Below are 27550 nucleotides of genomic sequence, written 5' to 3'. Positions count from 1 at the left end.
AGCTTGTTTATTGCAGTTAGAATAACAAACAATTGCAAACAACCTACAGGCCAGGTGGCAGGGAATTATTTAATGAGTGCATATAAAGACAGTTTTGTTTAATGTATTATATACATGCACAGAGGAGAGTAGAAGGATCTAGTCCAAAATATTAATATTGGACTTTACAGTAGTGCTGTGATGGACAACTTAAAAATATATACTTTAACGTGTTTTTTCAAAAATCCTAAATGACTGTATACTACTATTTAAAAGCCAAATTGTGGAGAAGATGTATGAATAGTTTCAGCCTAGTACAAGGCTTTTTCACTAAGGTTTACAATACACTAAAACCGTCTTCCTAAATTTCTTTCCAAGGCCACTATTGAACTCTGCAGCACCCACGCAAATGATGCCTCTGCCCTGAGGATTCTTTTTTCTTCCCTGATCCTAATCTCAAAACTGTTCTACAGTTTAAACTTTCAGGTAAGTTTCGTTTTATTTCTTGCTTTTGATTCTTACGCTTTGATGTGAAATATAAAGTTTTTCACTTGATGAAGACTTCTTTGCTAGCATTGATTTTTTTTTTATCCCCCCCATGAAAAAATAGACATTAGTTGCTTGTTTTCTGATTCCCCCCATTCTTTTTGTTTTGTTTTGTTTTTGACAAGAGATAAATAAACTGACACCAAGCATTGTAAATGGATGACCACAACAAAAGCAACAGTGATTGCAATTACCAAACACGAAACACACTCATACTATGTCATAATGTTGACATTCAGTCCAGTAATCCTCCACTGTAACAGCTCCTTTACTTTGCAGTGAAAATTGATTTGTATATTTTTTTGCCTGAGTCCTTGTGGGATTTTTTTTTTTTTTCAAACAGAAAGTCACAAAAATTATAATCATCCTCACCAGTTCACTCAGTCCCATGTAATTAATTTTTTTTTATCTTGATCTTTTGTTAGCACTTTTATGAGTTCATCAGTTTTTCATTAGAGTTCTGAAAATGCTTATTCATTCAGTTCAGCAGTACAGTCAGTTACCAGAAACCTGTACTTGTCAGAGTCTTTTCCATGAATTCCTTGAAGATGAAACCCTTTTATAGGAACATTTTTGCAAAAGCATCAGAGTACACCCAGAACTGTCTGTAAATGATAAAAGACTTAAAAATGACCATGGTTAAAGATTTGATGGAAGTTCATAATAATGCAGTTGACAAGGAAATTTAGTTATTTCTGAGATGCACATTTTAAAGTAATAACTAGAATTATGACTTATAACATTATACCAGAACATAAGATTATTAGAAATTTCATGTAATATCTGAAACATTTATATTAACATATTTCCATACAAATAACCCAAAGAAAGTTTAGTATTAGTTGTTTTTTCGTTTATTTTTTTATACTGCAGGTTCTTATTAGTCATCAGTTTTATACACATCAGTGTATACATGTCAGTCCCAATCGCCCAATTCAGCACACCACCATCCCCACCCCACCGCGGTTTTCCCCACTTGGTGTCCATACATTTGTTCTCTACATCTGTGTCTCAACTTCTGCCCTGCAAACCGGTTCATCTGTACCATTTTTCTAGGTTCCACATACATGCATTAATATACGATATTTGTTTTTCTCTTTCTGACTTACTTCACTCTGTATGACAGTCTCTAGATCCATCCACGTCTCAACAAATGACTCAATTTCGTTCCTTTTTATGGCTGAGTAATATTCCATTGTATATATGTACCACAACTTCTTTATCCATTCGTCTGTCGATGGGAAATCAGACTCCCTGACTTCAGACTATACTACAAAGCTACAGTAATCAAGACAATATGGTACTGGCACAAAAACAGAAAGATAGATCAGTGCAACAAGATAGAAAGCCCAGAGATAAACCCACGCACCTATGGTCAACTAATCTATGACAAAGGTGGCAAAGATATACAATGGAGAAAAGACAGTCTCTTCAGTAAGTGGTGCTGGGAAAACTGGACAGCTACATGTAAAAGAATGAAATTAGAACACTCCCTAACACCATACACAAAAATAAACTCAAAATGGATTTGAGACCTAAATGTAAGACTGGACACTATAAAACTCTTAGAGGAAAACACAGGAAGAACACTTTTTGACATAAATCACAGCAAGGTCTTTTTTGACCCACCTCCTAGAGTAATGGAAATAAAAACAAAAATAAACAAATGGGACCTAATGAAACTTCAAAGCTTTTGCACAGCAAAGGAAACCATAAACAAGACCAAAAGACAACCCTCAGAATGGGAGAAAAATATTCACAAACAAATCATCGGACAAAGGATTAATCTCCAAAATATATAAACAACTCATGCAGCTCAATATTAAAGAAACAAACAACCCAGTCCAAAAATGGGCAGAAGACCTAAATAGACATTTCTCCAAAGAAGACATACAGACGGCCAAGAAGCACATGAAAAGCTGCTCAACATCACTAATTATTAGAGAAATGCACATCAAAACTACAATGAGGTATCACCTCACACCAGTTAGAATGGGCATCATCAGAAAATCTACAAACAACAAGTGCTGGGGCTTCCCTGGTGGCTCAGTGGTTGAGAATCTTCCTGCTAATGCAGGGAACACGGGTTCGAGCCCTGGTCTGGGAAGATCCCACATGCTGTGGAGCAACTAGGCCCGTGAGCCACAACTACTGAGCCTGCGTGTCTGGAGCCTGTGCTCTGCAACAAGAGAGGCCACGATAGTGAGAGGCCCGCGCACTTCGATGAAGAGTGGCCCCCGCTTGCCGCAACTAGAGAAAGCCCTCGCACAGAAACGAAGACCCAACACGGCCAAAAATAAAAAATAAATTAAAAATAAATTAAAAAAAAAACAAATGCTGGAGAGGGTGTGGAGAAAAGGGAACCCTCTTGCACTGTTGGTGGGAATGTAAATTGATACAGCCACTATGGAGAACAGTATGGAGGTTCCTTAAAAAACTAAAAATAGAATTACCATATGATCCAGCAATCCCACTACTGGGCATATACCCAGAGAAGACCATAATTCAAAAAGACACATGCACCCCAATGTTCACTGCAGCACTATTTACAATAGCCAGGTCATGGAAGCAAAGCTTATAGCTTTCAATGGAAGCATATCTGGGAGACAAAAGACTGAAGAAACAGACTTGGGAAGGTGTAAGAACCAGTGGCATTTGAGAGGAAACACAGCCACAATCTTATAGCAGAAAATGCCTGGTCACCCAGTTGCTACTGAGGTGGTGGCCTCCAGTCATTTTTTCTGTTCTTGAGTCATTACTTTAAGATTCAGGGGTCCAGGAATGAGAAGGGAGTCTTACCAGACTCCTATACTGAGATGCAAGAGAAAGGATGTAGCCTTTTCGTTGCCTCTAGCCAGAGCCAAGTACTTGGACTTAATCCTCCCAACGTGACTGTACTCACAGTGGTAGGGAGAGCATTCCTCAAAAGGAATAGGTAGAATGAATAGGAGATGAACAGCCCAAAATGGCATACCTTCAGTGTTCAGCTAGACAGCAATTTGAGAAATTCTTAAAGGATACCACTGGGTTTTTGTATACCTTCTTTTGAATTCTACTTCCTAGAAGTCAGGTAGAATGAGGTGATTAATAACTTGTTAGTCACAGAAGCCTGACTAGGAAGGAGGCATAATCTTTACCCTTGGGGGATTATCCCTCATTAAGAGGGCAGTATTGTGCCACAGGAAATCAGTAACTGTATAAGACAGTAAGCTTGACTTGGTGGTCATCTTACAGTAAATGCAGTAGTTCAGAAAGGAAAAGGAATGTATTGGTAAGCACTGAGTTTTATAAGGAAAGTTTTCAGTCTTAGCTGGACCTTAAAGGAATAAGTAGATTTATACTGGGACAGGAGCAGGTGGCATCATTTGTGGTTGAAAACTTACCGAGACAGAGTCAGAATGGTTTACTCATCTGCCAGACCTAGCTGGAGCAGAGAATTCTTGTCAAAATAGGTATCTGTTGACTCAGCTGAGAAACGTGGGCTTGAGTCTATAGGCATGTGGAAAACATTTGGTGTGGTGGGGAAAACTTATTAAAATATAATAATTACTTCAACCAAAAGTCTCAAGTCACCATTTATTCTTTAGGATCTCCCTGAATTTTTTGAAGATAATATGGAAACTTGGATGAACAATTTTCATACCCTCTTGACATTAGATAATAAGCTTCTACAAACTGATGTAAGTATTATTTAAAATATTTCCCAAGTAGGCTTTTTTTTAAAATTAAGAATTATTTGAAATATATTGTTAAATGTCAATTATATCTCAATTTTTTTTGGTGTTAAAAAAATTATTCGAGTGCTGTCTGAGAACATTGGAGGGAGGATAATTGTAATGTGCAGAATTACCCTTCTTGGAGTCCTGACTTAAGTCACAATTCATAGATAAGGCTATTTTATTACATTATTGAAAGTAAGGCCTCAACAGTATTCACATTGTGAACATTTTATGAAATAGAAAATCATTTGTCATTGAAGATACTAAGAAAACTTAAACCTCTGTAATAATAGCCTCTTTTGAAAAAGTCCTCTACAGTGTGGGAAAGAGGGGACATGAAAGTTTGTAATGTGTAAAAGTCTCTGATCTGAGTTTTGTAATATGTACTTTCAATATGTAGCACTTACTCTGTGTTATTCATTTGCTTGTTTATTAATATATTTATGATTTACCTCTTTCTCAAAAAACAAAAAACGTAAAAAGTAAAATATTAAAAATACTTCAACACCAGATAAAAATTACAGTTGGTGATGCCGATCTGTTTGGGTGGCATGCAGAGGGAGAATCATTACTGTGGGTGTACAGCAAATTTTGTCTCTGAGATTTATACGCAACAAGAGCAACCAAAAAAAAATAGAGTTCCAATAAAATAATTCCTTCAGTCCACTAGGAAGAAACCACTCCCTCAGAAAACAAAGCTTGTCTTTACACTTAAGTCTAAAGGAAGTTTTTCACATAGGATTCTTAAGGGAATTGTTTGCCCATTTAAATGTGTTGTCTCACTGTGTGGCATCCCTTATATTCACGCCTTGAGGAGCTGCTCTTTTATCTCTTCTCAGTTTGAGTTCTTCGGCACATAATGTAGCTCAAAAGTGTTTGTGGGTCGCGGTTATATGTAGTAAGCATCGTTATGCCGGTCACTGTCATGGTCTCAGGTGGGGTTGGCAAACTTTTCCTATAAAGGTCTGGGTAGTAAATATTTTTGGCTTTGTGGACTATATACTCAACTCTGCAGTTGTAGTTGAAAGCAGCCATAGGCAATACGATAAATTGTAAATGAAAACAAAGAATGTGTGTGGCTGGGTTTTAATAAAACTTTACTTCAGAAATTAGGCAGCAGGTTAACCCCTGCTTTAGGTTGTTCAACATTTTATAACCAGAATATTATTTGTGAGAATGTTATAGCTTTAGCTTATTGGGAAGAGAACACATTTTAATATATTTGAAATGAGAACCTTTTGGGAGATAGCAAGACTATGTTACAAAGGAAAATGTGATATGATTTTTATTACTCAGGTTTTTGTAGGAATATATTATTTTCAATTCAGTATGTAAATATTTTATAATTCAGCAACCAGAAGAAAAAGCTTTATTTATTTAAAATATTTATGCATGCATGCATGCAGTGCCAAGTCTTAGTTGAGGCACATGGACTTCTTGGTTGCGGCATGCACGCGGGATCTAGTTCCCCAACCGGGGATCAAACCCAGGCCCCCTGCATTGGGAGCGTGGAGTCTTACCCACTGGACCACCAGGGAAGTCCTGAAAAGGGTTTATTTAACTTGAAAACTTTTGAGAACTGCTCTCATTGATTAATAAGAAGCATTTCATCTTGTATTTATTTGATAGATCAGGTGAATAAATTTACAGTGGCATAGATGTAGTTCACAGCACTTGGCTTTGATGTAAAATTTTTAAAGAGTTCAGGAATTACAGCTACTCTCCGTGTTTATGATAGCGTTGAAGTTGTATGTTTGAGTTTTCCGTTTTCTCTTATGTGAGGATGAAGAGGAAGCAGGCTTATTGGAGCTCTTAAAATCCCAGATTTGTGATAATGCTGCACTCTACGCACAAAAATATGATGAAGAGTTTCAGCGGTACCTGCCTCGTTTTGTCACAGCCATCTGGAATTTACTAGTTACAACAGGTCAAGAGGTTAAATATGACTTGGTAAGGTGATGGTGGAGACAAATAATTAAGACATTCCCCTCCCCACCCCCATGAAATAAATGGTTCAGTTTGCTCTTAAAAATATGCTTATTTTTGTGTTTTATTCCAGTTGGTAAGTAATGCAATTCAGTTTCTGGCTTCAGTTTGTGAGAGACCTCACTATAAGAATCTATTTGAGGACCAGAACACGCTGACAAGTATCTGTGAAAAGGTTATTGTGCCTAACATGGAATTTAGAGGTAATTGTGGCAAAGTGTAAAGCTTTTTCAGGAGATTAATTAAAAGCTTGTTTTTTAAAAGAGTATGTTAGTATAAATTTAAGAATTTAAGAAGTCTTCTCTGTGTTGCTTTTTGTAACATATTCAGTCCAAGTTTTGTTGGATTTAGTATTTCACCAAGGCAGAAGTTATTTTTGAACAGTTGACTTGAGACAAAAAGTGATTGATAACTTTTAAATACAGAGTTGAAGCCCACCTAGTTTGTGCTTAAGGTTAAAATAGTCCTAAGAGTCTGTATTTGTACAAAATGTCTTTCTGACGGTTGGGAAGAGCAGTCATTAGATCATTCAGTCAGGAACAAAATGAGGAAATAAAAGACAGTGTAATGTGGGGTTTTATTTCCTTTTCTTTTTTCATAAAACTATATGTGAAGGACAGATCTTTAATCTGATACTGTCTGTCCTACTTGTTTTGGTGGTGAAATGACTGTTTATGAAATAATGGTGATGGTAGTTGTTAGGTTGTTTGTTTAATGTCCTTATCTGGCAGAATAACGAGTTGGCATCCCTAGATTGGTCTCCAACACTTTTGAAGGTTGGTGATGAAGTCCAGTTCTGTGGATGTTCACATTAGAACAAGTGAGCCTATCTCACAGCTGTATTAATTACCTATTACCTAATCTTTCAGGGTAACGTTTGCTGCTCTAAGTAATGATAAAGAGTATATGAAGTACTCATTTGTTGGGAAAGAACACTTTGCTGTAAAACATGGCAATTACATACTCTTCTGCATACTCAACTGTAAAGGTAGAATGACTTGCCACGTCTTTCAAGAGGTGATCTGAAATGTTATCTTGCTTTGTAGCTGCTGATGAAGAAGCCTTTGAAGATAATTCTGAGGAGTATATAAGAAGAGATTTGGAAGGATCTGGTGTGTATTTTGGTTTTTAGCTGTTGGTCTCTTAGCAAGCCAGTTTTAAAGTTGCTCTCTTTCTAATAAATATGGGGAGGTGAGGGAGTCCTGTTAAGTATGTCATTTCAGCTGGCTTTCACTGGAGAACTGTTTTCCTTCTTTAACTTGTACATGGTAAAAAGCAGCTCTTTATATGAGCTATATCAAAGTTTCAGATGTTGCATTACTTGTCTTCTCTTTTTTATATACTTATTAGTGTTTATCATACTACTATGATCTTTCAGTTTCATTCTCATTTTACATTTGTGGGGGAATTTTTTTTTTCATTGTTTTTGTTACTGTTAGCTCTCAGATGGCAATTTGTTTTCTTATAAACTTGGTCAGTTGGTTGTTGGTGGTTTCTTTCTCCCATAATGTATTTCCCTTTGATTTTGTAGATATTGATACTAGACGCAGGGCTGCTTGTGATCTAGTACGAGGATTATGCAAGTTTTTTGAGGGACCCGTGACAGGAATCTTCTCTGGTTATGTTAATTCCATGCTGCAGGAATATGCAAAAAATCCATCTGTCAACTGGAAACACAAAGATGCAGCCATTTACCTGGTAACGTCTTTGGCATCGAAAGCCCAAACCCAGAAGGTGAATCCTTTCAGTATATTTTTATTTCTAAAACATAGTTGTTGGTACCACAGAAGTCAAAAAGAAGTGGTATATTTCTGGTTATATAGCCTACTCTGCTAGATAATGTGTTAGTTCTGATTAGAATTCATATGGTCTCCAAAGATGGCTTTATACTGATGTATTAAGCACTTAAGTTTCTTATGGACCAAAAAATCAACAGATGCCGCACTTGCTTCCTTAGCTGAGACTCAGTATATAAAACGTGCTAAACTTAAATTTAGCTGTTCTTTAATTTAGGGAAGTTTCTTTATTATCTATTAAAATAGTCTTATTTTATATGTAAGTAGTTTGTGTTTTGAAGTATTCATTTCCATCTTTAACCTGGTTTTCTAAAGCTGCCTAAATTTCCAGTGTGATAAATAATTACAGATTTTTCATGTTATTTCACTGTTATGAATTTGTTTTTTAGCATGGAATTACACAAGCGAATGAACTTGTAAACCTGACTGAGTTCTTTGTGAATCACATTCTCCCTGATTTAAAAGCAGCTAATGGTGAGTTTTGTGAAATGTTTTTAGTACAGCTTACACTATACCTGCAATTTTTTAAAAATACATTTATTTATTTATTTGTCTGCACCGGGTCTTAGTTGCAGCACGCGGGATCTTTTAGTTGTGGCATGTGGGATCTAGTTCCCTGACCAGGGATGGAACCTGGATCCCCTGCATTGGGAACGCGGAGTCTTAGCCACTGGACCACCAGGGAAGTCCCTATACCTGCAATTTTTATTTGTATTTTTATTTTAAACTACAAAATGAGTACCGTTACGGCTCTATAGCACCATGATACTGAAAACTGTGGCTCCTATCGTTATTGCAGTTACTTTATTGGATAAAATCTCAAATGGTTGCCCCAGATCTTGCCCAGGTGAAATTAACTTTCCATAAAGAAAATGTCTCTTATGTAGAAGGAAAACAGGAACAAGTGAGACTGAATTGTCACTGCATATTTCTAGTGTACATATAATAATGCACTAGAAGTTATACTTTGGTTTTTGTTTTCCTTCTCATTTAAAAAATGAACTCTTGGGGGACTTCCCTGGTGGTTCAGTGGTTAAGAATCTGCCTGCCAATGCAGGGGACACGGGTTCGAGCCCTCACCCGGGAAGGTCCCATATGCCCCAGAGCAACTAAGCCCATGCGCCACAACTACTGAGCCTGTGCTCTAGAGCCCACGAGCCACAACTACTGAAGCCCGCATGCCTAGAGCCCATGCTCCGCAACAAGAGAAGCCACCACAGTGAGAAACCCATGCACCTCAACGAAGAGTAGCCCCTGCTTGCCGCAACTAGAGGAAGCCCGGGCGCAGCAGCAAAGACCCAATGCAGCCAAAATTAATTAATTAATTAGTTATTTTTTTAAAAAATGAACTCTTGGGAATTCCCTGGCAGTCCTGTGGTTGGGACTCCGTGCTTCACTGCCGGGGTTCAATCCCTGGTCAGGGAACTAAGATCCCACAAGCTGCATGGCGAAAAATAAAATAAAAATAAAATATTGGGTTGGCCAAAAAGTTCGTTTGGGTTTGTCCAGAAGATGTTAAGGGACGAACGAACTTTTTGGCCAACCCAATACTAAAAAAAAAATGAACTCTTAAAAATTGAAGTTAATTTAAAGTACTTGAAACTAATAAATACTAAGGATACTTTCATATGTTTACAAAAATATGTTGATCAAGAGATATTCTTCTAAAACTTTGTGCAAAATTTAAATACACTAATAGGTAGGGATAATATTATAAAGAACTTCCATGTTACTATCATTCAGCTTCAGGAGCTTTTAACAATTGGCTGATATTTTAGCCCTTTAACTTACTTCCCACTACTAGTGCAAGCTCATCTGGAGAGACTTGCTCTTGATTTAGAATAGCTTCAATTTTGGAAGAAGATACTGTTGTTATTTCATGGTCCAAATCATTTTTGTTCAATTACATAAGTAACACACGTTCATTTGTAATCAAACTTAAAGGTAAGGGGGAAAAATAAAATTATTTTTAAACTTACCAGTATTAATAGCTGTGTAGTAGATCATTATATAATTAACTAAGCTTTAATTACTTGACATTTTGTTTACCAGAACCATGTTTTTAAAATCTGATAATGTTGTCAACTGATTTGGGAGTTAACAGTCCTTAGCACTAAAATAACTGTGACTTTTTAATTTTTTTTTATAGTGAATGAATTTCCTGTTCTTAAAGCTGATGGTATCAAATACGTTATGATTTTTAGGAATCAAGTAAGTAGCTTTTCATTTATATGTTATATGCCACTTAATCTCTTAAGAGTTTTATTGTATACTGGCTTCTCTTTCCTTCTACTGTGCAATCATATTCGATATCCACATCTAACAAAATTAACAATAACTCCTTGAACTTAGGATGCCAGTAGAGACTGTCATATAGAGTGAAGTAAGTCAGAAAGAGAAAAACAAATATTGTATATTAACGCATAAATGTGGAATCTAGAAAAATGGTACAGATGAACCGGTTTGCAGGGCAGAAATAGAGACACAGATGTAGAGAACAAATGTATGGACACCAAGGGGGGAAAGCAGGGGTGGGGTGGGTGGGATGAACTGGGAGATTGAGATTGACATATATACACTAATATGTATAAAATAGATAACTAATAAGAACCTGCTGTATAAAAACATAAAATTCAAAAAAAATAAAAAATTAGGATGCCAGACCATGATTAATTTTCCTCAGTTTCTCAAAAATACTGTTTTACAGTGATTTCATTAAAATTTGGGATCCAAACAAGGTCGACAAGTTGCTTACGGTTGATTCTGTCTCATATGATCATTGACACATTTTTTTTTTTTTAAAACATCTTTATTGAAGTATAATTGCCTTACAATGGTGTGTTAGCTTCTGATTTATAACAAAGTTAATCAGTTATACATATACAATATGTTCCCATATCTCTTCCCTCTTGCATCTCCCTCCCTCCCACCCTCCCCATCCCACCCCTCTAGGTGGTCACAAAGCACCTAGCTGATCTCCCTGTGCTATGCGGCTGCTTCCCACTAGCTATCTATTTTACATTTGGTAGTGTATATATGTCCATGACACTCTCTCACCCTGTCACATCTCACCCCACCCCCTCCCCATATCCTCAAGTCCATTCTCTAGTAGGTCTGTGTCTTTATTCCCGTCTTGCCACTAGGTTCTTCATGGCTTTTTGACACATTTTTTAATTGAGATATAGGTAACCTAATATAATAGTCACCATTTTTAAGTGTATACTTGTGTGGTTTTTAGTATGTTTATTATTTTGTACAACCAACACCACTGCCTCATAGATTATTTAATTACCAACTTGAATGGGAAAAACAGGATAGATGTTTGTGTGTTTTTCCCCTGTGTCAGTTCAGAGTAATGAGTTTAAGTGCCTTACCAGCCTCCAGAGGACAAATGAGGGATTTTTTGACTCTCTAGTTGTTCCTTCTTTGGCCAGTAGGAGCCCCATTATGTAGGTTCCTGTGTCCTCTTGACATACACTTAGTAGCCTTTAACAGCTTCCCTTCTTTCATATATGACAGAATATTCCATGTTCATCTTGTACATTTCCTGCCCCAGAGCTGAACTAGCCACACTTGAAGGTGGGAAATTTTATTTAGAGACCATAATCTAGGTGGTAGGGAAATTGGTTTTAGGCTTTTTCATAGGAGGGAGCCAGAAAATAAATAATACCAATATTATTATTAAAGTAATAGTGCTGAATGCTGTTTGATTTCTTTGTGTTTTTTATATCCTTCGTATATTATCCTATTAGGCATGTATAGTCAAGAAATACTATGTTTAAAGCAACTTGAAATTATTCTTTGTGCATTTTTGCCATTAACTTGATAAATAATTAGATTCATCTGTTTGTGGGGTTTTGTTTTATTCGGGGGGGACATGAGAAAGGTTACTTTACATACCTCCAAAGTCAGGCATGGTACATTCAGAAAGGTCTAGCTTTCCTCCCTGTTCCTTCTCTCCTCCTAAAAGTAACCATTTTTTACCAAGTTTTGGTTTATGTTTCTATTGGTTAATTTTGAAAATATAACCTAATATTGTCCTAGATATATTTATGTATTTCCCCTCCTCCTACACAGAAGAGAGTATGCTAAACACGCTATTTTTCACTTTGGTTTTTTTTCTTTTTTGGCCGTACCATGTGGTTTACAGGATCTTAGTTCCCTGACTAGGGATTGAACCCAGGCCCATGGCAGTGAAAACTTGGAGTCCTAACCACTGGACCACCAGGGAATTCTGACACCTTGCTTTTTTTCACTTAGTAAATCCTGGATGTCATTCCATGGTAGTATTTACACAGTTCCCTCTTTTTTTAAAATTTAAATAGCATAGTACTCTGGGTGGCTCTCCTGTGGTTTACTCAACCAGTCCCCCAAGAGGTAGATGTTCTGGGTGTTTTCTAACTTTCACTATTTTAAATAATGCTAATTATTTGAAACAATAGCTTTGTATGTGTCACATAGTGTTTTGCCATTATAACTTCGAGATAGATTCCTAGAAGTGACGTTACTAGATTAGAGGGTAAACTTATATGTAATTTTGCCAGATCTTGCCAAATCTCCACAGGGGTTGTATCATGTTGCATTTTTTAAAAAAAGATAGCGCCTATTTCCCCAAAGATGTTGGAATTTTGCCATTTTGCCAAACTCAAAGATGTGAAATGGTATCTTATTGTAGTTTTACGTTGTATTTTTCTTAGAGTTTGAAAGCTTATCTTGCCGTTTATTTATGTATTCTTAGTTTTTATTGGAGTATAGTTGATTTACAATGTTGTGTTAAGTTTCAGGTGTACAGCAGAGTGAATCAGTTATACATATATCCATCCTTTAGCTTCTTTTCCCATATAAGCCATTATAGAGTATTGAGTAGAGTTCCCTGTGCTATACAGGAGTTCCTTATTAGTTATCTATGTTATATAATAGTAGTGTGTATATGTCAGTGCCAGTCTTCCAATTTATCTCCCCCCCATCTTTCCATTTAAAGGGCCATTTTCATTTCTGCGAACTATCTATTCATATTTTTTGTCCATATTTCCATCTGATTGTTGGTCTTAATTTTTAGAAAACATGTAATTTCCTTCTGATTATTATTATTTTTTAATGGTAGAAGACATTATTTCACCTAGCTATATAAGTTCTCAAGCACGATCAATTTTATTGATTCCACTGGACCAATAAAAGCTAAAAGTCAGTCCAACAAGTACACAGAGACTCTGGCTCCACCCCCTCAAGTCACTGATGGAGTCTGTTGGTCACAACCCTTTCCTTGTTAAAGCTCTTCACAACAGCTCCCCAGACATGTTCAGAATCAAAATACCCTTCACATTTTTCATTTCTTGATTCATATATTTTCCAAATAGTTTGAAAACCCTGAATAAGAATTTGTGGATCCTGAAGTATTTAGTTTTACAACATAAATCTCCTTTATAAAACTTTATCTTCATATCATTCCCCATTTTGATCAGTCACGTTCAGGCTCCAGCCAGTTGTAGGACCCTCGACCAGAGAAAGGGAAACAGACCCACACCTGTGGCTGCCCCTTGTGCAGGAGTACTCCGTTTCCTACGTTGGAGACACAGTGGGCATCTTTAAACCACCGATTATTCCACCATTACGTTATCTGTTACTGTCTGTTTGAAGATCACAACATAGAAATTTATTAACAGCCACCCCCCAGGGAAGACAGATGAATTCTATTAGTTCTATCTGCTTCAGGGCTGAATACCATTTTGACAGTTAGCTGTGATGGAGAAAGAGTGTAGCTTACATTTACTAAGTTTTTACTGTTTGTCAAGTACAGTGCTAATGCTTATGATGGAATCCCACCTCATTTGACTTATACACATTCAGTTATTGGGCCTCAGCAAAGAGAATGAAAGAGAAAAATTCCACCACCTAGTGCCTGTCAATGAGCAGACACCCCCCCAGAGTGGGGAGACTCCAATCTACTCTTCTTCCCTCAGTGAGCCTCGTCTTTTTTTTTTTTTTTTTTAATTGAGAAATAATTGACATTAATTTCAGGTATACAACATAATGATTCATATTTGTATGTATTGTGAAATGATAACAGTAAATCTAGTTAGCATGTCACTATACACATTGACAGAATTTTTTTTCTGTTGATGAGAACTTCTGAGATCTGTTCTCTGTATGCAGTATAGTATTAGCTGTAGTCACTATATTGCATCCTCATGACTTGTTTTGTAACTGGAAGTTTTTACCTTTTGACTCCTGTCACCCATTTCACCCACTCCCCGCCTCTGGCAACCACCAATCTCTTCTCCGTAGGAGTTCGTTTTTCTGATGTTTTGTGTTTTTTTTTCCTGTTTTGTTTTTTAAGGTTCCACATGTGAGATATACAGTGTTTGTCTTTCTGTATTTCACTTAGTATAATGCCCTCAAGGTCCACACATGTTGTCGCAAATGGCAAGATTTTCTTTTTTTATGGCTGAATAACATTCCATCTGTGTGTGTGTGTGTGTGTGTGTGTGTGCACGTGCGCACTCCACACTTTCTTTATCCATTCATCCACTGATGGACACTTAAGTTGCTTCCAAATCTTGGCCATTGTTAATGTTGCCTATGAACTTGGGGGTGTGGATATCTTTTTGAGTTAGTGTTTTTGTTTCCTTTGGATAAATACCCAGAAGTGGAATTGCTGGACCATATGGTAACTCTATTTTTAATTTTTTGAGGGACCTCCATACTTCTTTCCATACTGGCTGCATCAATATATGTTCCCACTAGCAGAGCACCGGGGTTTTCTTGTCTTTCTGAGACTAACCATTGTAACAGGTGTGAAGTGATACCACATTTTGGTTTTTATTTGTATTTCCCTGATGATTAGTGATGTTGAGCACCTTTTCATGTGCCTGTAGCCATCTCTGTGTCTTCTTTGGGAAAATATTCAGAGGAATTCCCAGGTGATCCAGTGGTTAGGATTCAGCGCTTTCACTGCTGGGGCCTGGGTTCAGTCCCTGGTCAGGGAACTAAGATCCTGCAAGCCATGCAGTGTGGCCAAAAAAAATAAGAAAGGAAAATATTATTCAGCTCCTCTGCTGAGTTTTTAATTGGATTGTTTTTTGCTGTTTAGTTATATAATCCTCCTGATTCTTAACACTGTAAGTCACTTTAATTTTAGTGAGACAGAAAACAAAACAGCACAGTTCGTCTTACTCCCTCCAATACCTCCACCAAATTACCCTGCAGCCGTCTTGTAAATTATTTTAAACACACAAGCAGGAATAGAGAATAATTTAATGATACATAACCACCACAAATCTTAACTCCAGGCCATAATTACTTAAACCTACACACACAGTGGAGGCACCCAGGGTACGCCCTCCCCATTCCCATTCTATTCTCTTTCTCCCCAGAGATAATGAATGAATTTAGTGTAAGTGATTATTTATGGCTTTACATGTTTGTTTCCACAAAAATTCTATAGTATTACATAGGTTTAAGTTTTTTATTTATTTAAATACCATACTACAGGTATTGGTCTACATATCTAGTTTTCTTTTGTGCTTAACGTTTTTAGTAGATGTGTTAGAGTTCATTTTTAATAGCTGTGTAGTATTCTATCATAAGAATATGCCACAGTTTATTTCCTGTGGATGATTCTTCAGTTTCTTGATTTATACTTTTTATGTGTCTTTGACAGGTGTCTACCAGGGTTACATGCAACCTTGTGAAGCTGTTCTGTTTTAAAGACTAAAGGATACGCTAAAGTTTTAGAGGTTTTTAGTGAAGATTAGTATGCTTATGTTTATGCCATCCCTCCCCTTTTTTAAGAAGAGAAAATGAGGCACAAAGAGCTTGAATGACTTTTCTAAGAAATACTTGCTAGTGAAAAGTATGGTTCTAAGATTAATGAAATCTCTGCTTCTCCGTGATATTATTATTTTACCCTAACCATAGTTTTATGCTCAGAGAAAGAGAATTGGAAAAGTGAGTGTGAGTTGAACCATTATGTGAAGGTAGAAGTTTTGATTTTTTCACCTGTGTCATCTCCATTGTAATAGTGGCTGAAAAAAAACACACTTTTTAGAATCAGCAAGTCACTCTCTTACAGCTGTCTTTTACTCAAGATAGCATCAGTGAGTTACAGCATGTATGTTGTTGTTTTTTTCAGGTACCAAAAGAGCATCTTTTAGTCTCTATTCCTCTCTTAATTAATCATCTTCAAGCTGAAAGTATTGTTGTTCATACTTACGCAGCACATGCTCTTGAGAGACTGTTTACTATGAGAGGGCCTAACAATGCCACTCTGTAAGTATTTGATGCAATATATTTTTTCATCTCGGGGTGAAGACCATTCTGTACTGGTCAAAGATATCTCAGTATATTCAGTATATAACTCAGTATATATAACTTCATTAGTAGTTAGAAAAATAAATGTGTATATTTTACTCATTTATACTATGCCTCATTCCAAAAGGATTTGAGACTGCATGCCAGAGTAGACACATTATGACAATAAAGTTAAATGGAGGAAATTGGAGCAAAGGAAAATAACTGGGGTGTGAGGTTAATAAACAGAAGTGTGTCAGAGGATCCTGTACAGTAGTTAAAGAAACTTGTGGATTTTATGTGGAGTCCTCTAGCGGCCAAGGCAAAGAGAGAGACTTGGTGAGTTAAAATGTCCATAATGTCCATGAGATTAAAATTAAAAGTTATTCAGAAGGCACCTCAGAAGTGGGCCTTCGTTAAGGGAATACTGTGTAGTAGCCCTGTTCATAGCACCATCATGCAAGAGTTATTTTCACCTGGCTGTTTTTGTGTGCCGAGACATGACACAGCTGAGTGAAAGTAATTCTCTAGGGTCCAAGGCAGTAGCTGTTGTGGCCTGATGCAAGGATAAAATGCAGAGGATTGGGTGGTCTGCGTGTCTTTCAGGCCTTTTCTTCAGCAGTGTTATTTCTTGAAACTGAGCTTTGGGTAAGAGATGGAAAACATTCTAGGTTCTTTTCTTCATCAAGAACTTGAAGTACAGATATGCTCAGTGGCCAATTAAGGGTTGAAAGGTTATCCTTTAGGCGAGTTAAGCCAGTACCTGTCTTCAGGCCCAGAATTTACGCAGAGAACGGTTCCGAACTTGCTCCACCTCCAGGAAAGCTAGCTGACTGAGAGTCCGGGCTCTGTTCTCGATGGTGACAGATGTGAACCAGGGATGACCTCAACAGCCGTAGACAATGTTGGGTTTGCCTGGTTTGGGGTTTGTTTAATTGTGTTTGGCCCCAGATATGCCTTCTTAGGAACTTAACATGAGCACTTTTAAAGCAATATTTTCCTAAGCTGTCTGCCGACTGTCAGTGGTGGGAGATGGCTCACTTTTATGCCAAGAAGTGTGATTTATTAGTTGCAAAGGGTGTTCCAAAGTGACAAGCTCAAGAGTTGGCAGTGACTGAAAGCTGTTTTTTCATCTATAGCTTTACAGCTGCAGAAATCGCACCGTTTGTTGAGATTCTGCTAACAAACCTTTTCAAAGCTCTCACACTTCCTGGCTCTTCAGAAAATGAATATATTATGAAAGGTAGGCCGTTTCCCTGGTGTATAGACTATAAGTATCTAATCTCAGACTACAGGGGTGGTAAACACTCTTGAGTTGTACTTCAGGTTATGTAGTCTAGGAACCAGATACTGTTTGTCAAGAATTAGGTAGGTTTCGATATTTTTAAATGAAAAATAGTTTAGTTTGTTGGTAAGTGTTTTCAGAAAAAATGTTACCCTAACTTGATATAGAACTCCTCTTACTGAAGAAAAGGTAGCAGACTCCTTTTTCTTTTCATAGGTTGAAATTCTTGAGGGCAAAGATGAGCTCAGACAACATTTATTGACGGCATGTTCTGCTAGGTCTTGGTGTGAAACCTGGGTGTATTTGATAGACCCCGCACAGATCCTGCCTTCATAGAAATACTGCCAAGGACACAGGCAGCTGTAACAATCTGCCAGGTGCTCCATTAGGAGAGTGTCTTGGGAACAGCTCTGAGACAATCTTAGTCTTACTCGCGGTTGCATTCCAAGAGTCTAGCATGGTGGGTGACTCATAGGAAATGCTTTTTAAAGAAACTGTTCCCAATGCCTCTGGCTTGGTCAGGACCCGTGTGTGTGTGTGTGTGTGTGTGTGTGTGTCAGGACCCATGGGTGTGTCAGGACCTGTGTGTGTGTGTTTGTGTCAGGACCCATGGGTGTGTCAGGACCTGTGTGTGTGTCAGGACCCATGGGTGTGTGCGTCTTGTCTATCTAGGTGTGTGTGTATGTTTTCAGCACTGTATTTCTCCAGCAGTGATGTGTGAGTACTCTTGTTTAAGGTCCATTTCTGTGAGGTGGCTGACTGGTCCGTGGTCTTCATCGCTGTGCTCCTAGGGTTTGCAGGAGCGCCCAGTATGTAACAGCTTCCCAATAAATACTGTTGTGTGAATGAATGTGAGGATTCTGTGCCAGCCCAGAGGAGGGGCGCCGATCCGTGCTGTGACCCTCCGCTTTCTCTAGCAAGTGATGTCTAAGCTGAGGTGCGGGATAGGTAGCAGTTAGCTACTTGGAGGGTGAGTCTTCAGCATCACTGCAAAGTTTAGGAGGCAAGAAAGGGTAACTTTCTATCCTGTGTGCCTAGCATATAGTAGGCGCTCTACTTAGTTAACATCTATTCTGTTTGTGCAAAAATAGCCATCGTATATTTTTAGCTTAATGTATTTCTGTCCTATGCCCAATGTTTTTAGGTGTCTGTTAATGAGCAGTTAATTCTGTAATATGGGCCTTCCATAGCTTTATGTGTATTTTTGGATTTTTCTCAGGCTCCTAGTCTCTCTTCTGGGGGGAGATGGGCAAGTGGCCTTTTCTTTCAGCGTCTGGTAGGCTGTGGTCATACTTCCAATAGGCTAGCGGTAAAATTTCATGCCACTGATTTCTAAGTAAAGGAGACTCAAAACAGGCCCCCTTCCACCTGCTGCTCCCCCGTGTCCGTCCACTACTTCACCTGCCTCCTCCTTGTCTGCTTCTTTAGCCACTTCATTATTTTTTATTGTCCCTTAAGCCTTCTGGAAATAACACTTCCCAGCTAAATTTTGTTGCCAATTGTTGGCCTAATTTTAAAAGGGAGGGAAATTTAGATTATTTTTAAATGTAGAGAGCTATCTGGGGGTTGTTTAAGAGTCTTAAGATTTTAGTTTATGAATCAGTGGACTTTTTTCTCCCCCTAATCACTGTTTTATTCTGAAGTTTAACTAAACTATTTGTTTTTGCTCTTTTTATATTTTACAGCTATCATGAGAAGTTTTTCCCTTCTACAAGAAGCCATAATCCCCTACATCCCTACTCTCATCACTCAGCTTACACAGAAGCTATTAGCTGTTAGTAAGGTAACAGAACCAGTTTTGAAAGTGCAGTTGCTTTTTAACCTAAATGCTTCAAACTGTTTGAGCCTCAGAACTCCCTGGCAGTCGGTCGGACAGGGAGATCTCTGTGACTTCTTCCCGACCAGCAGTTAATGTGTGATTCTGAAAGTGGGGGTGACAGAGACGGGGTCTTGGCAGCACTCTCCCTTAAGTGTAAGCTCAGAGACTTTAAAACATTTTATTCTTGCTTTAAAAAGTAACGGGTTCATTGAAGAGAACTGAGAAAGTACAAACAATCTGAAATGATCTTAGATGGAAGAAGTAGGCTTTGCACCAAATGGACACAAAAGAAGCTATTCAGACTAATACAGAATGATGACTGAAGTCCTTGTGTTTGTTCTTCCTGACTCATTTCCCCAAAAATAAAATTCACTCTTTCTTTGATCAAAGATTTTAGATATTTTGATCCTTATTTAAATATTAATACCAAGTTTTAGAAAATTAAAAAAATCAGTTTAAGGCCAATAAAATTCCTTTGTAGACGCTTATTCTTAATTACTCTATGAAAAGGAGATGAAGTCATAGGAAGTAATAGAGAGACTTTGAGAATAGTGATCCTATTTCCACCGAATTCTGGGTAAGGGCCTTGGGCCTACTTGGGTTTTGGGGAATTGAGAGAAAAGAGAAGTAGGGCCTCTCCACTTTCACCTGCCCCTGTACATACACACTCAGCTTCTGAGTTCATCAGCTTCATATGGTCGCCTTCCAAGAAGGATTTTGTTTGAAAAAGAAAATTGAAAACCACTGATATGAAGGATTGTCATTGTGCAGATACAGACATACTGAGGCCCACAGAGGTTAAGGTTTGCCTGAGGTCCCACACACGGCTAGTGGCAGAGTCAGGCCTTTTATGTCCCTGCTCGTTTCTCCCACCGCTGTTCACAGTGACGGCTGTAGGAGAGCACACAGGTTTAAGAAAGCTCCTTGCAAGCACTGGGAGCTTGGGCTTGTATAGTCACCTCCCCATGATTCTGAAGTATTTTTTCATAAGTAGACTTTTGCTCATTAAAAAAAAAAAAAAAAATCCGAACAGGTATTAGTATTACTTCATATTCTGAATTTTAAAGTCACTGTAAAATTTTAACATATATGCAGGCTTTTTAGTGTAATTTGTGGGGGTTTTTTTAATATTGATTTTTTTTTTAAAAATGGCATCTCTTTTAATGTGTTTTTAGTAAGGTTAAATGTGTTTTAGGTTATTTTTAATATAGTCAATTGGATTATTAGAGTCATAAGCTTTTTTTTTTAAATTTCAGAACCCAAGCAAACCTCACTTTAATCACTATATGTTTGAAGCAATATGTTTATCCATAAGAATAACTTGCAAGGCTAACCCTGCTGCTGTTGTAAATTTTGAGGAGGCTTTGTTTCTGGTGTTTACTGAAATTTTACAAAATGATGTACAAGGTAAGTAAAAGAAAGTTATTTTCTTTGTAGTTGAATAAAATTATTCAAGTGATTATAAAATGCAGTCTGCCTAAGAGATATGTGCCTTTTGTGTCAGAGCATTAATTCTGAAGCTGACAGCTCTGTTTTTACTTTTATCAACAGAATTTATTCCATATGTCTTTCAAGTGATGTCTTTGCTTCTGGAAACACACAAAACTGACATCCCGTCTTCCTATATGGCCTTATTTCCTCATCTCCTTCAGCCAGTGCTTTGGGAAAGAACAGGAAATATTCCTGCTCTAGTGAGGCTTCTCCAAGCATTCTTAGAACGAGGTTCAAATACAATAGCAAGTGCTGCAGCTGATAAAATTGTGAGTCAGATTTTGATGTAACTATAATTTTCTAAGGTAACTGAGAGAAACTAGGGATGGCAGATTCTTTTTAATTTAAAAAATTTTTTTAATTTCTTAAACTTAATAAAAAGGGAATTAGAAAATGTAACAGAATTAATTAGTAGAAAACATTAATGTATATTTTATTAGAACTAGGTATCCTTTAGTCATATTTATCTCTGGTAGAAACTAAAAAAATAAGAGCCAAATAGGTTAATTTCAGGAACTTAACTTTAAAGGCTTATTGTGGTGGGGGTTTTTTCCCTCTACACTTCAGAAGTAAGAAAAAGAGAAAGTGTTAAATTATTACAGCATGCACCCTTTTCCAAAATATATCACCTGTTTAACTTTTGGAACAATTAATCCTTGCTTCTTTAACTAATTATTTAATCTAATTTGTTGTAGCCTGGCTTATTAGGTGTCTTCCAGAAGCTGATTGCATCCAAAGCCAATGACCACCAAGGTTTTTATCTTCTAAATAGTATAATAGAGCACATGCCTCCGTGAGTATGAATATAACCTCATTGTACATTTAATTGAGGATTCTGTTAAGTACTCAGAAAAATGCTGAATTTATATTGTTGCTTTTTTATTCACTTCTTTAGTGAGTCAGTTGACCAATACAGGAAGCAGATCTTCATTCTACTATTCCAAAGACTTCAGAATTCCAAAACAACAAAGTTTATCAAGAGTAAGTAAAATCATTTGGGTGTTCCTACAGAAATAATGAAGGAAAGAGGCTAAAAAACCTTAGACTTTATATGTACATATAAACCTTTTAACAGTTATAAATTTTATATATAAAATATTTTAAGATGCTTGTATTCTTCAAGCACTAAATCAGTTTCAATATATTGTGTTCCAGAGGTTTGTAAGTTTAAATATCAAAACATTTTTAATAGAAGTATCATAAAGAAATATAAATCAGAGACTGTATGTAAAGCTTTTTTATGACTGTACTATAAAGGCAGAGATTCTGTATGTTAAATTGTATTAAAAGGCCAGTATTGATGCCAAAGTTAGTCATTGGGTTTTAATGATTTGTGAATATTTCATTTGGCAGACTTTCACTAAATCACTTATTTAATGCAGTGAGTCCTCTGTATTGATACTCTGCACCTCCTTTCAACAGGTTTCTTAGTCTTTATTAATTTGTATTGCATAAAATACGGGGCGCTAGCACTACAAGAAATATTTGATGGTATACAACCAAAGTAAGTCTGTTTTCATTATTTATTATCCTGTTTTTAAAAGCAAAACATTTGACCTCTTAGTCTCTATTTTATAAATGACTTTATAGTTCTTCATGCACAGTGATAGTTATCTTTGTGGTTTCCAAAATATTCTTGGGGGCTTGGGTTGTAAAGAAGGAAATACCTGCAAACATTTTCCTAATTCCCGAAGGTCTCCCCCCGCCCCCTGCCCCATCCACCGGCATTCCCTACAGCCAGTGCTCTATGTTGTGTTAGACAGCTGGCATTGTCTCCGGGAGCCTGCCTCTGTTAGGGCTAAGTGTGATTTTTCAAATGAAAATAGTTTGGATCAGTGAAGTTTTGCTTTTGGCTTAGTATATATGCTTAAGAATGTAGTTAGGCAGCATTTCCCATGTAGTAGGGAAAGGAAGGATGGAAAGGAATGATAGAGGACAACTCCTTGGAGAAAAACTTTCTGCATCTGTATTGTACCAAAAATAATTCCAGATTGACTGAACTGTAAAAAAATGAATTAACCTGAAAAGTACCAGAAAATATGCTTTTCGAGCTATAGGAAATCGTGAGGAAATCAGCAGTTTCATTCAGTGCTGGTGGCGCCTAAGTTGGTATGGTCTTTCTGTAGAGCAAAAAATCTGCACTTGTTATCTAGAGCATCAAAATGTCCATGCTCTTTGATATCTACTATATCCACTTGAAAGAATTTAATATAATAAATTCTTAATAAAATAATGAGAGTATAAGTTGAGAATTTTACACCATTTAGAATTATAAAAAACTTTACTTCTAGGATGTTTGCAACAACAATCATAGGCCAAAACATTTTTTTAAAATACAGCCATTAACATTTACATACTTAAAGGTATGTAAGCATAGAAAGTTGGGAAGTTTATAATCCAAAAATGTTAAAACTAGTTAATGCTGGATGGTGGGGTGATGGTAATTCTTTTTTTCTTCTTGCTTATCTGTTTTCTGATTTCTAATTTTTCAAAGATTTCATGAGTAATTTGAAAAAACATGCAAGACCAAAAAAATGGCTATAAAGATTTTCCTTGAGCATAGGCTTAAGGTAGTATTCACAAAAGATGATGGCAGTTGGTCACAGAATAGAGGTTTGATGTTTTTTGTTTTGTCATTTTTAGGTCTTCCATTCAGTTGACCAAAATTAACAGCCTTATTTTGTATTTTATTATATTCATAAGGAGTCACTGAGCATAAATAATGTAAGCATCTCACTGTTAAATTAGACTACGCACTATAATGAAATATTGAATGAATTTATTTTGCATTGATTCATAGAATGTTTGGAATGGTTTTGGAAAAAATCATTATTCCTGAAATGCAGAAAGTATCTGGAAATGTAGAGAAAAAGATTTGTGCGGTTGGCATAACCAAATTACTAACAGAATGTCCCCCAATGATGGATACAGAGTATACCAAGCTATGGTAAGTACTCCATTCTAAAGTTTTTTGGAAATTAGTTTCTTTCCCCTATGACTACAAAATTAACTAAGCTTATTCTCTTGGGAGCCAAGAGAATTTGGTTCTGACCTCAGCCTCCCCGCTAGCAACCATGAGATCCAAGACATGACTTGTGGGTTCTTCTGAGCCTACCTAGAAAGATCTTGTTTCCTGAATAACTTTTTTTTTTTTTTTTTTTGGCTGTGCTGCACAGCATGTGAGATCCTAGTTTCCCCGACCAGGGATCAAACCCATGCCCCTGGCAGTGGAAGTGCAGAGTCTTAACCACTGGACCTCCAGGGAAGTCCCCTGATTAACTTTTTTTTGTGGGGGAATTCATGGACCCCTTTAAAAAGCCTGGTGAAAGTCCCTGGTTTAGGTGATCTCTAAGATTTTTATGACAGTCACTCGACTAAACCGGCCTAAGTCCTTAAGAGGAGAAACTGAATAGGCCAAGAGAAGATTTATGTGCTTGTGCTTGATGTCTAGCTCGATGTGCAGACCTAGCTTTTCTTTACCTTTTGCCTCTCCCTTACTATGGTTTCACTCAGGTAGCCTTCCCATCAAGTGATGTGACAACTTGAAGCTTATTTCTTCTGACTAACTTAGAAGCATCGGATCGCCTTGGTTTGGCTTGGCACCATATGGCCTTCTAATTAGCCAGGCCTGGGTCATACAGCCAGCTTTGGCAGTTCTGGGGAAAGAGACATTGGGGTGCTATGGCCAAACGAATTGAAGAATGGTTTCTGGTTAGGCATAAGCACTGTGTCATTCGTAATTTCAAAGGTCCCTTATTACTCTTGAGACTATGAGTCTACAGTTTTACGTCTCTGAGGAAGTTGCTCCTTATTGTTTAAACTTCAAAGTAGTTACTTCAGTCTTTTGTCATCTTCCATTCCAGGACTCCTTTATTACAGTCTCTGATTGGCCTATTTGAGTTACCTGAAGATACTACTATTCCTGATGAAGAACATTTTGTTGACATAGAAGATACACCAGGATACCAGACTGCCTTCTCACAGTTGGCATTCGCTGGGAAAAAAGAGCATGATCCTGTAGGTCAAATGGTGAACAACCCCAGAATTCACCTGGCACAGTCGCTTCACAAATTGTCTACTGCCTGTCCAGGAAGGGTAAGTGTCTTTGTTGTGAAAGAACTGTCATTCATCTTCCCATTTTTGAAGGCATGAAAGCAGTTGAGTTACTTGGGGATCCCTTAAACAATTATTGGTGATGGACTGCCCTTCTCAGAGCTGTGGCAGCTCCCCCGTAGAAGGGCGGGAGGGGCAGGGGCCTTGTGTTTGTATGTTGGGATCTCTAACAGCTGTATGTGTGCTGCCCATCTTCTGTAGGTTCCCTCAATGGTGAGCACCAGCCTCAACGCAGAAGCGCTCCAGTATCTCCAAGGATACCTTCAGGCGGCTAGTGTGACGCTGCTCTGAACTGTATTTTTCGAATTGGCTTAGTCCAGGATGGTTTCTGAGGACATCGTGGAGACGTCTGAGCACAGCTGTGTTAAAGCAAGTGTTCCTTTTGAACTTGTCTATTAAATGTTGCTTTAAGCTGAACCTTGAGAAAATTAGGTGGTTTGTGTGATCACAAATATAAGTGGGTGACTTTTTCAGTTTGCAGCTACAAAGACAAGTTTTACTAGCTTAGTGTATGACATTGATTTGAGCATTTGCACAGTTTTGATAATTCTAAAATTTTGACAGACACTTAACTGTGGAGGTTTTTTTTCTGTTACTAAATTCTTCTGAGGCTGTTCGTATTTCTCTTGTCCTTTGTGTTTTTGTCTATTTCCTTAAGCTTTTATTGGAAATGTCAGTAAGCAAAGAAATCACTTGTGTAACTTGCCAAGAAATGCACATTTCATAGTTTTAAATCTGTAATCAGCAATAAAAAAAAAAAAAAAAGAGCCCTAAAATATGTATCTAAGAACATCTTAAGGACAGGCTTTTGGTGCTGCTATTTTTATAATGAAGAATTTAATTTTTCCTCTCGCGGACTCCATAAAATCCTAATTTCTAAATAACTCAAACTCAGGTTACTTAGTCTTTTTCACAAGGGAAAGGGAACAATTACTGCAGGCTTGGGGCTCATCTGTTAGAACTTTCTAGCTAGACCAGTTCCTGGGCAGCAGCATGAACTTTAGGTAGATGGTTTCCTCTGTGAACTGGCAAAGAAATGCTCTGCCTGGCTTCACGAGGCTGTTGGGACTGCTTTAGACAGTGCAGGTGTTTGCTTTTTTTTTTTTTTTTTTACAATGTCTCTTCTCTGAAGGTCACAGGTTACAAGGAACTTTTCAAGCGGTGGCATCTTGGAACCTGCGGCCTAGGAGGAGCCTACAGGTGTCAGTCCATCTTGGCCAAGGCTGCCAGTCTGGCCGCTCCCTGCACTGGGCCCAGGGGTTCCATGGCCTTTATCTTTAGCAGGTAAAGAATCAGACTGTCGACATTCGGAGAGGCACAGTTTCTATGTGTGCTGGAACTGGCCACTTATGCAGTTAGACTGGAATCTCATTCTGCGCAGATTATGTGGATTTTTTTTTTTTTTCAAATCTCAGGCACCTGACTTGAATGCTTTATTTTCTTCACATGTTGGTTGTGTTGTGTTGCTTGAGAGATTTCCAGCTTAATCTAGTGTACCTGCACCAACCTAATAATTATTTTTGTTTTGACATAGTAATGGAAGTATTAAATCATATAATTACTACATGGCTTAAAAGCGGTCATTGGCAGGCAGATATTGAGATAGCATTGAGATCCATTTTTCAACTGTGAACATAATTTAATACAGGTGAAAAGTCTGAAATGGCAAACAGAATTGGTGATGGTTTATGTTTGGCGCTCAGATAAGCTCTTGAACTATCTACGTATTTGGCTCTGTGCTTGCTAAAGCTGTTGGTTAACAGTTAAGTAAATGCAGGGATAGTTACTGTTCTGGAGGACCCTTGTTTCAGCATCTTGATCAGTCTTGTAAGTTCTGCATTTTTTCCTTCCTCAGTTAAAACAGTTGAACGGAAGATGGTTTCTCGTTGTAAGTGCACCTTTTTAAATAGTTTCTGAACAGGAAGGCTGGCACTTCTATACTTTTACTCTAGCATAATTCATGAATATTTTGTTAATGGTTTTTTAAAATGTTCTAAAGTGAGATTTCTTATTCCACCTAAGACAGTTTTTATATCTAGCTTGTAAAGATCTTAAGAGATGGCAGGCTGAAGCTGCTGTGGTGTGTTTTGCGAAGTCTCAGTGACTGTTCCTCAATGGTGGTGCCAATTCTTCGTGTGCAAGAGGAGCTGGGCTCATACTTTGGGACCAGGCCAACCTGGGTTTGAATTCCACCTCTGCCACTGACTGAGGCCTTGAACAAATGCCTTGACCGCTACGCTTTTATTTACTCTTAATGAAAAATGAGGGTACTACTACTTAACTTCATGATAGTTTTAAGAATAAAACAACATAAAGTACTTAGTTTAATTAAGTTGGGGGGGGGGTGGGGACCTGGTGGGGAGGAAGTGTTTGTTACAGAGCACTATAGAACACTGCCCTGTGTTACCAGCCTATGTAGCAGCCCTGGTAGGTGGGAAGACTCTGGAGGAGTCCTGGCCTAGGCAAGGCCCTCACTCTCAGGACACTTTTAGACATGGGGCAAATGTCATTGCGAAGTTCCTCATGA

At 37.6% G+C, this 27550-nt stretch overlaps 1 protein-coding gene across 1 annotated transcript in view; it reads left to right on the top strand.

Moving 5' to 3' along the window:
• The window catches only part of CSE1L (chromosome segregation 1 like), a 42013-nt gene extending 16109 nt beyond the window's left edge, over positions 1 to 25904 (top strand). The window contains exons 7-25 of the mRNA XM_036825622.1: positions 358 to 465; positions 4113 to 4205; positions 6027 to 6194; positions 6304 to 6433; positions 7277 to 7342; positions 7762 to 7964; positions 8416 to 8500; positions 10176 to 10237; positions 16158 to 16294; positions 17455 to 17558; positions 19286 to 19383; positions 20676 to 20826; positions 20971 to 21179; positions 21606 to 21703; positions 21806 to 21891; positions 22333 to 22414; positions 23711 to 23857; positions 24774 to 25005; positions 25225 to 25904. Of these exons, the coding sequence (XP_036681517.1) occupies positions 358 to 465; positions 4113 to 4205; positions 6027 to 6194; positions 6304 to 6433; positions 7277 to 7342; positions 7762 to 7964; positions 8416 to 8500; positions 10176 to 10237; positions 16158 to 16294; positions 17455 to 17558; positions 19286 to 19383; positions 20676 to 20826; positions 20971 to 21179; positions 21606 to 21703; positions 21806 to 21891; positions 22333 to 22414; positions 23711 to 23857; positions 24774 to 25005; positions 25225 to 25314 (2349 nt within the window). The 3' untranslated portion in view covers positions 25315 to 25904. The remainder of the gene's footprint in view (positions 1 to 357; positions 466 to 4112; positions 4206 to 6026; positions 6195 to 6303; positions 6434 to 7276; positions 7343 to 7761; positions 7965 to 8415; positions 8501 to 10175; positions 10238 to 16157; positions 16295 to 17454; positions 17559 to 19285; positions 19384 to 20675; positions 20827 to 20970; positions 21180 to 21605; positions 21704 to 21805; positions 21892 to 22332; positions 22415 to 23710; positions 23858 to 24773; positions 25006 to 25224) is intronic.
• Positions 25905 to 27550: the final 1646 nt, after the last annotated feature.

This window comes from Balaenoptera musculus, chromosome 15, assembly GCF_009873245.2.
Source record: "Balaenoptera musculus isolate JJ_BM4_2016_0621 chromosome 15, mBalMus1.pri.v3, whole genome shotgun sequence".
Lineage (NCBI taxonomy): Eukaryota > Metazoa > Chordata > Mammalia > Artiodactyla > Balaenopteridae > Balaenoptera > Balaenoptera musculus.
Note: the sequence above shows the minus strand (reverse complement) of the source record. Positions and strands in the feature narration are given on the sequence as shown.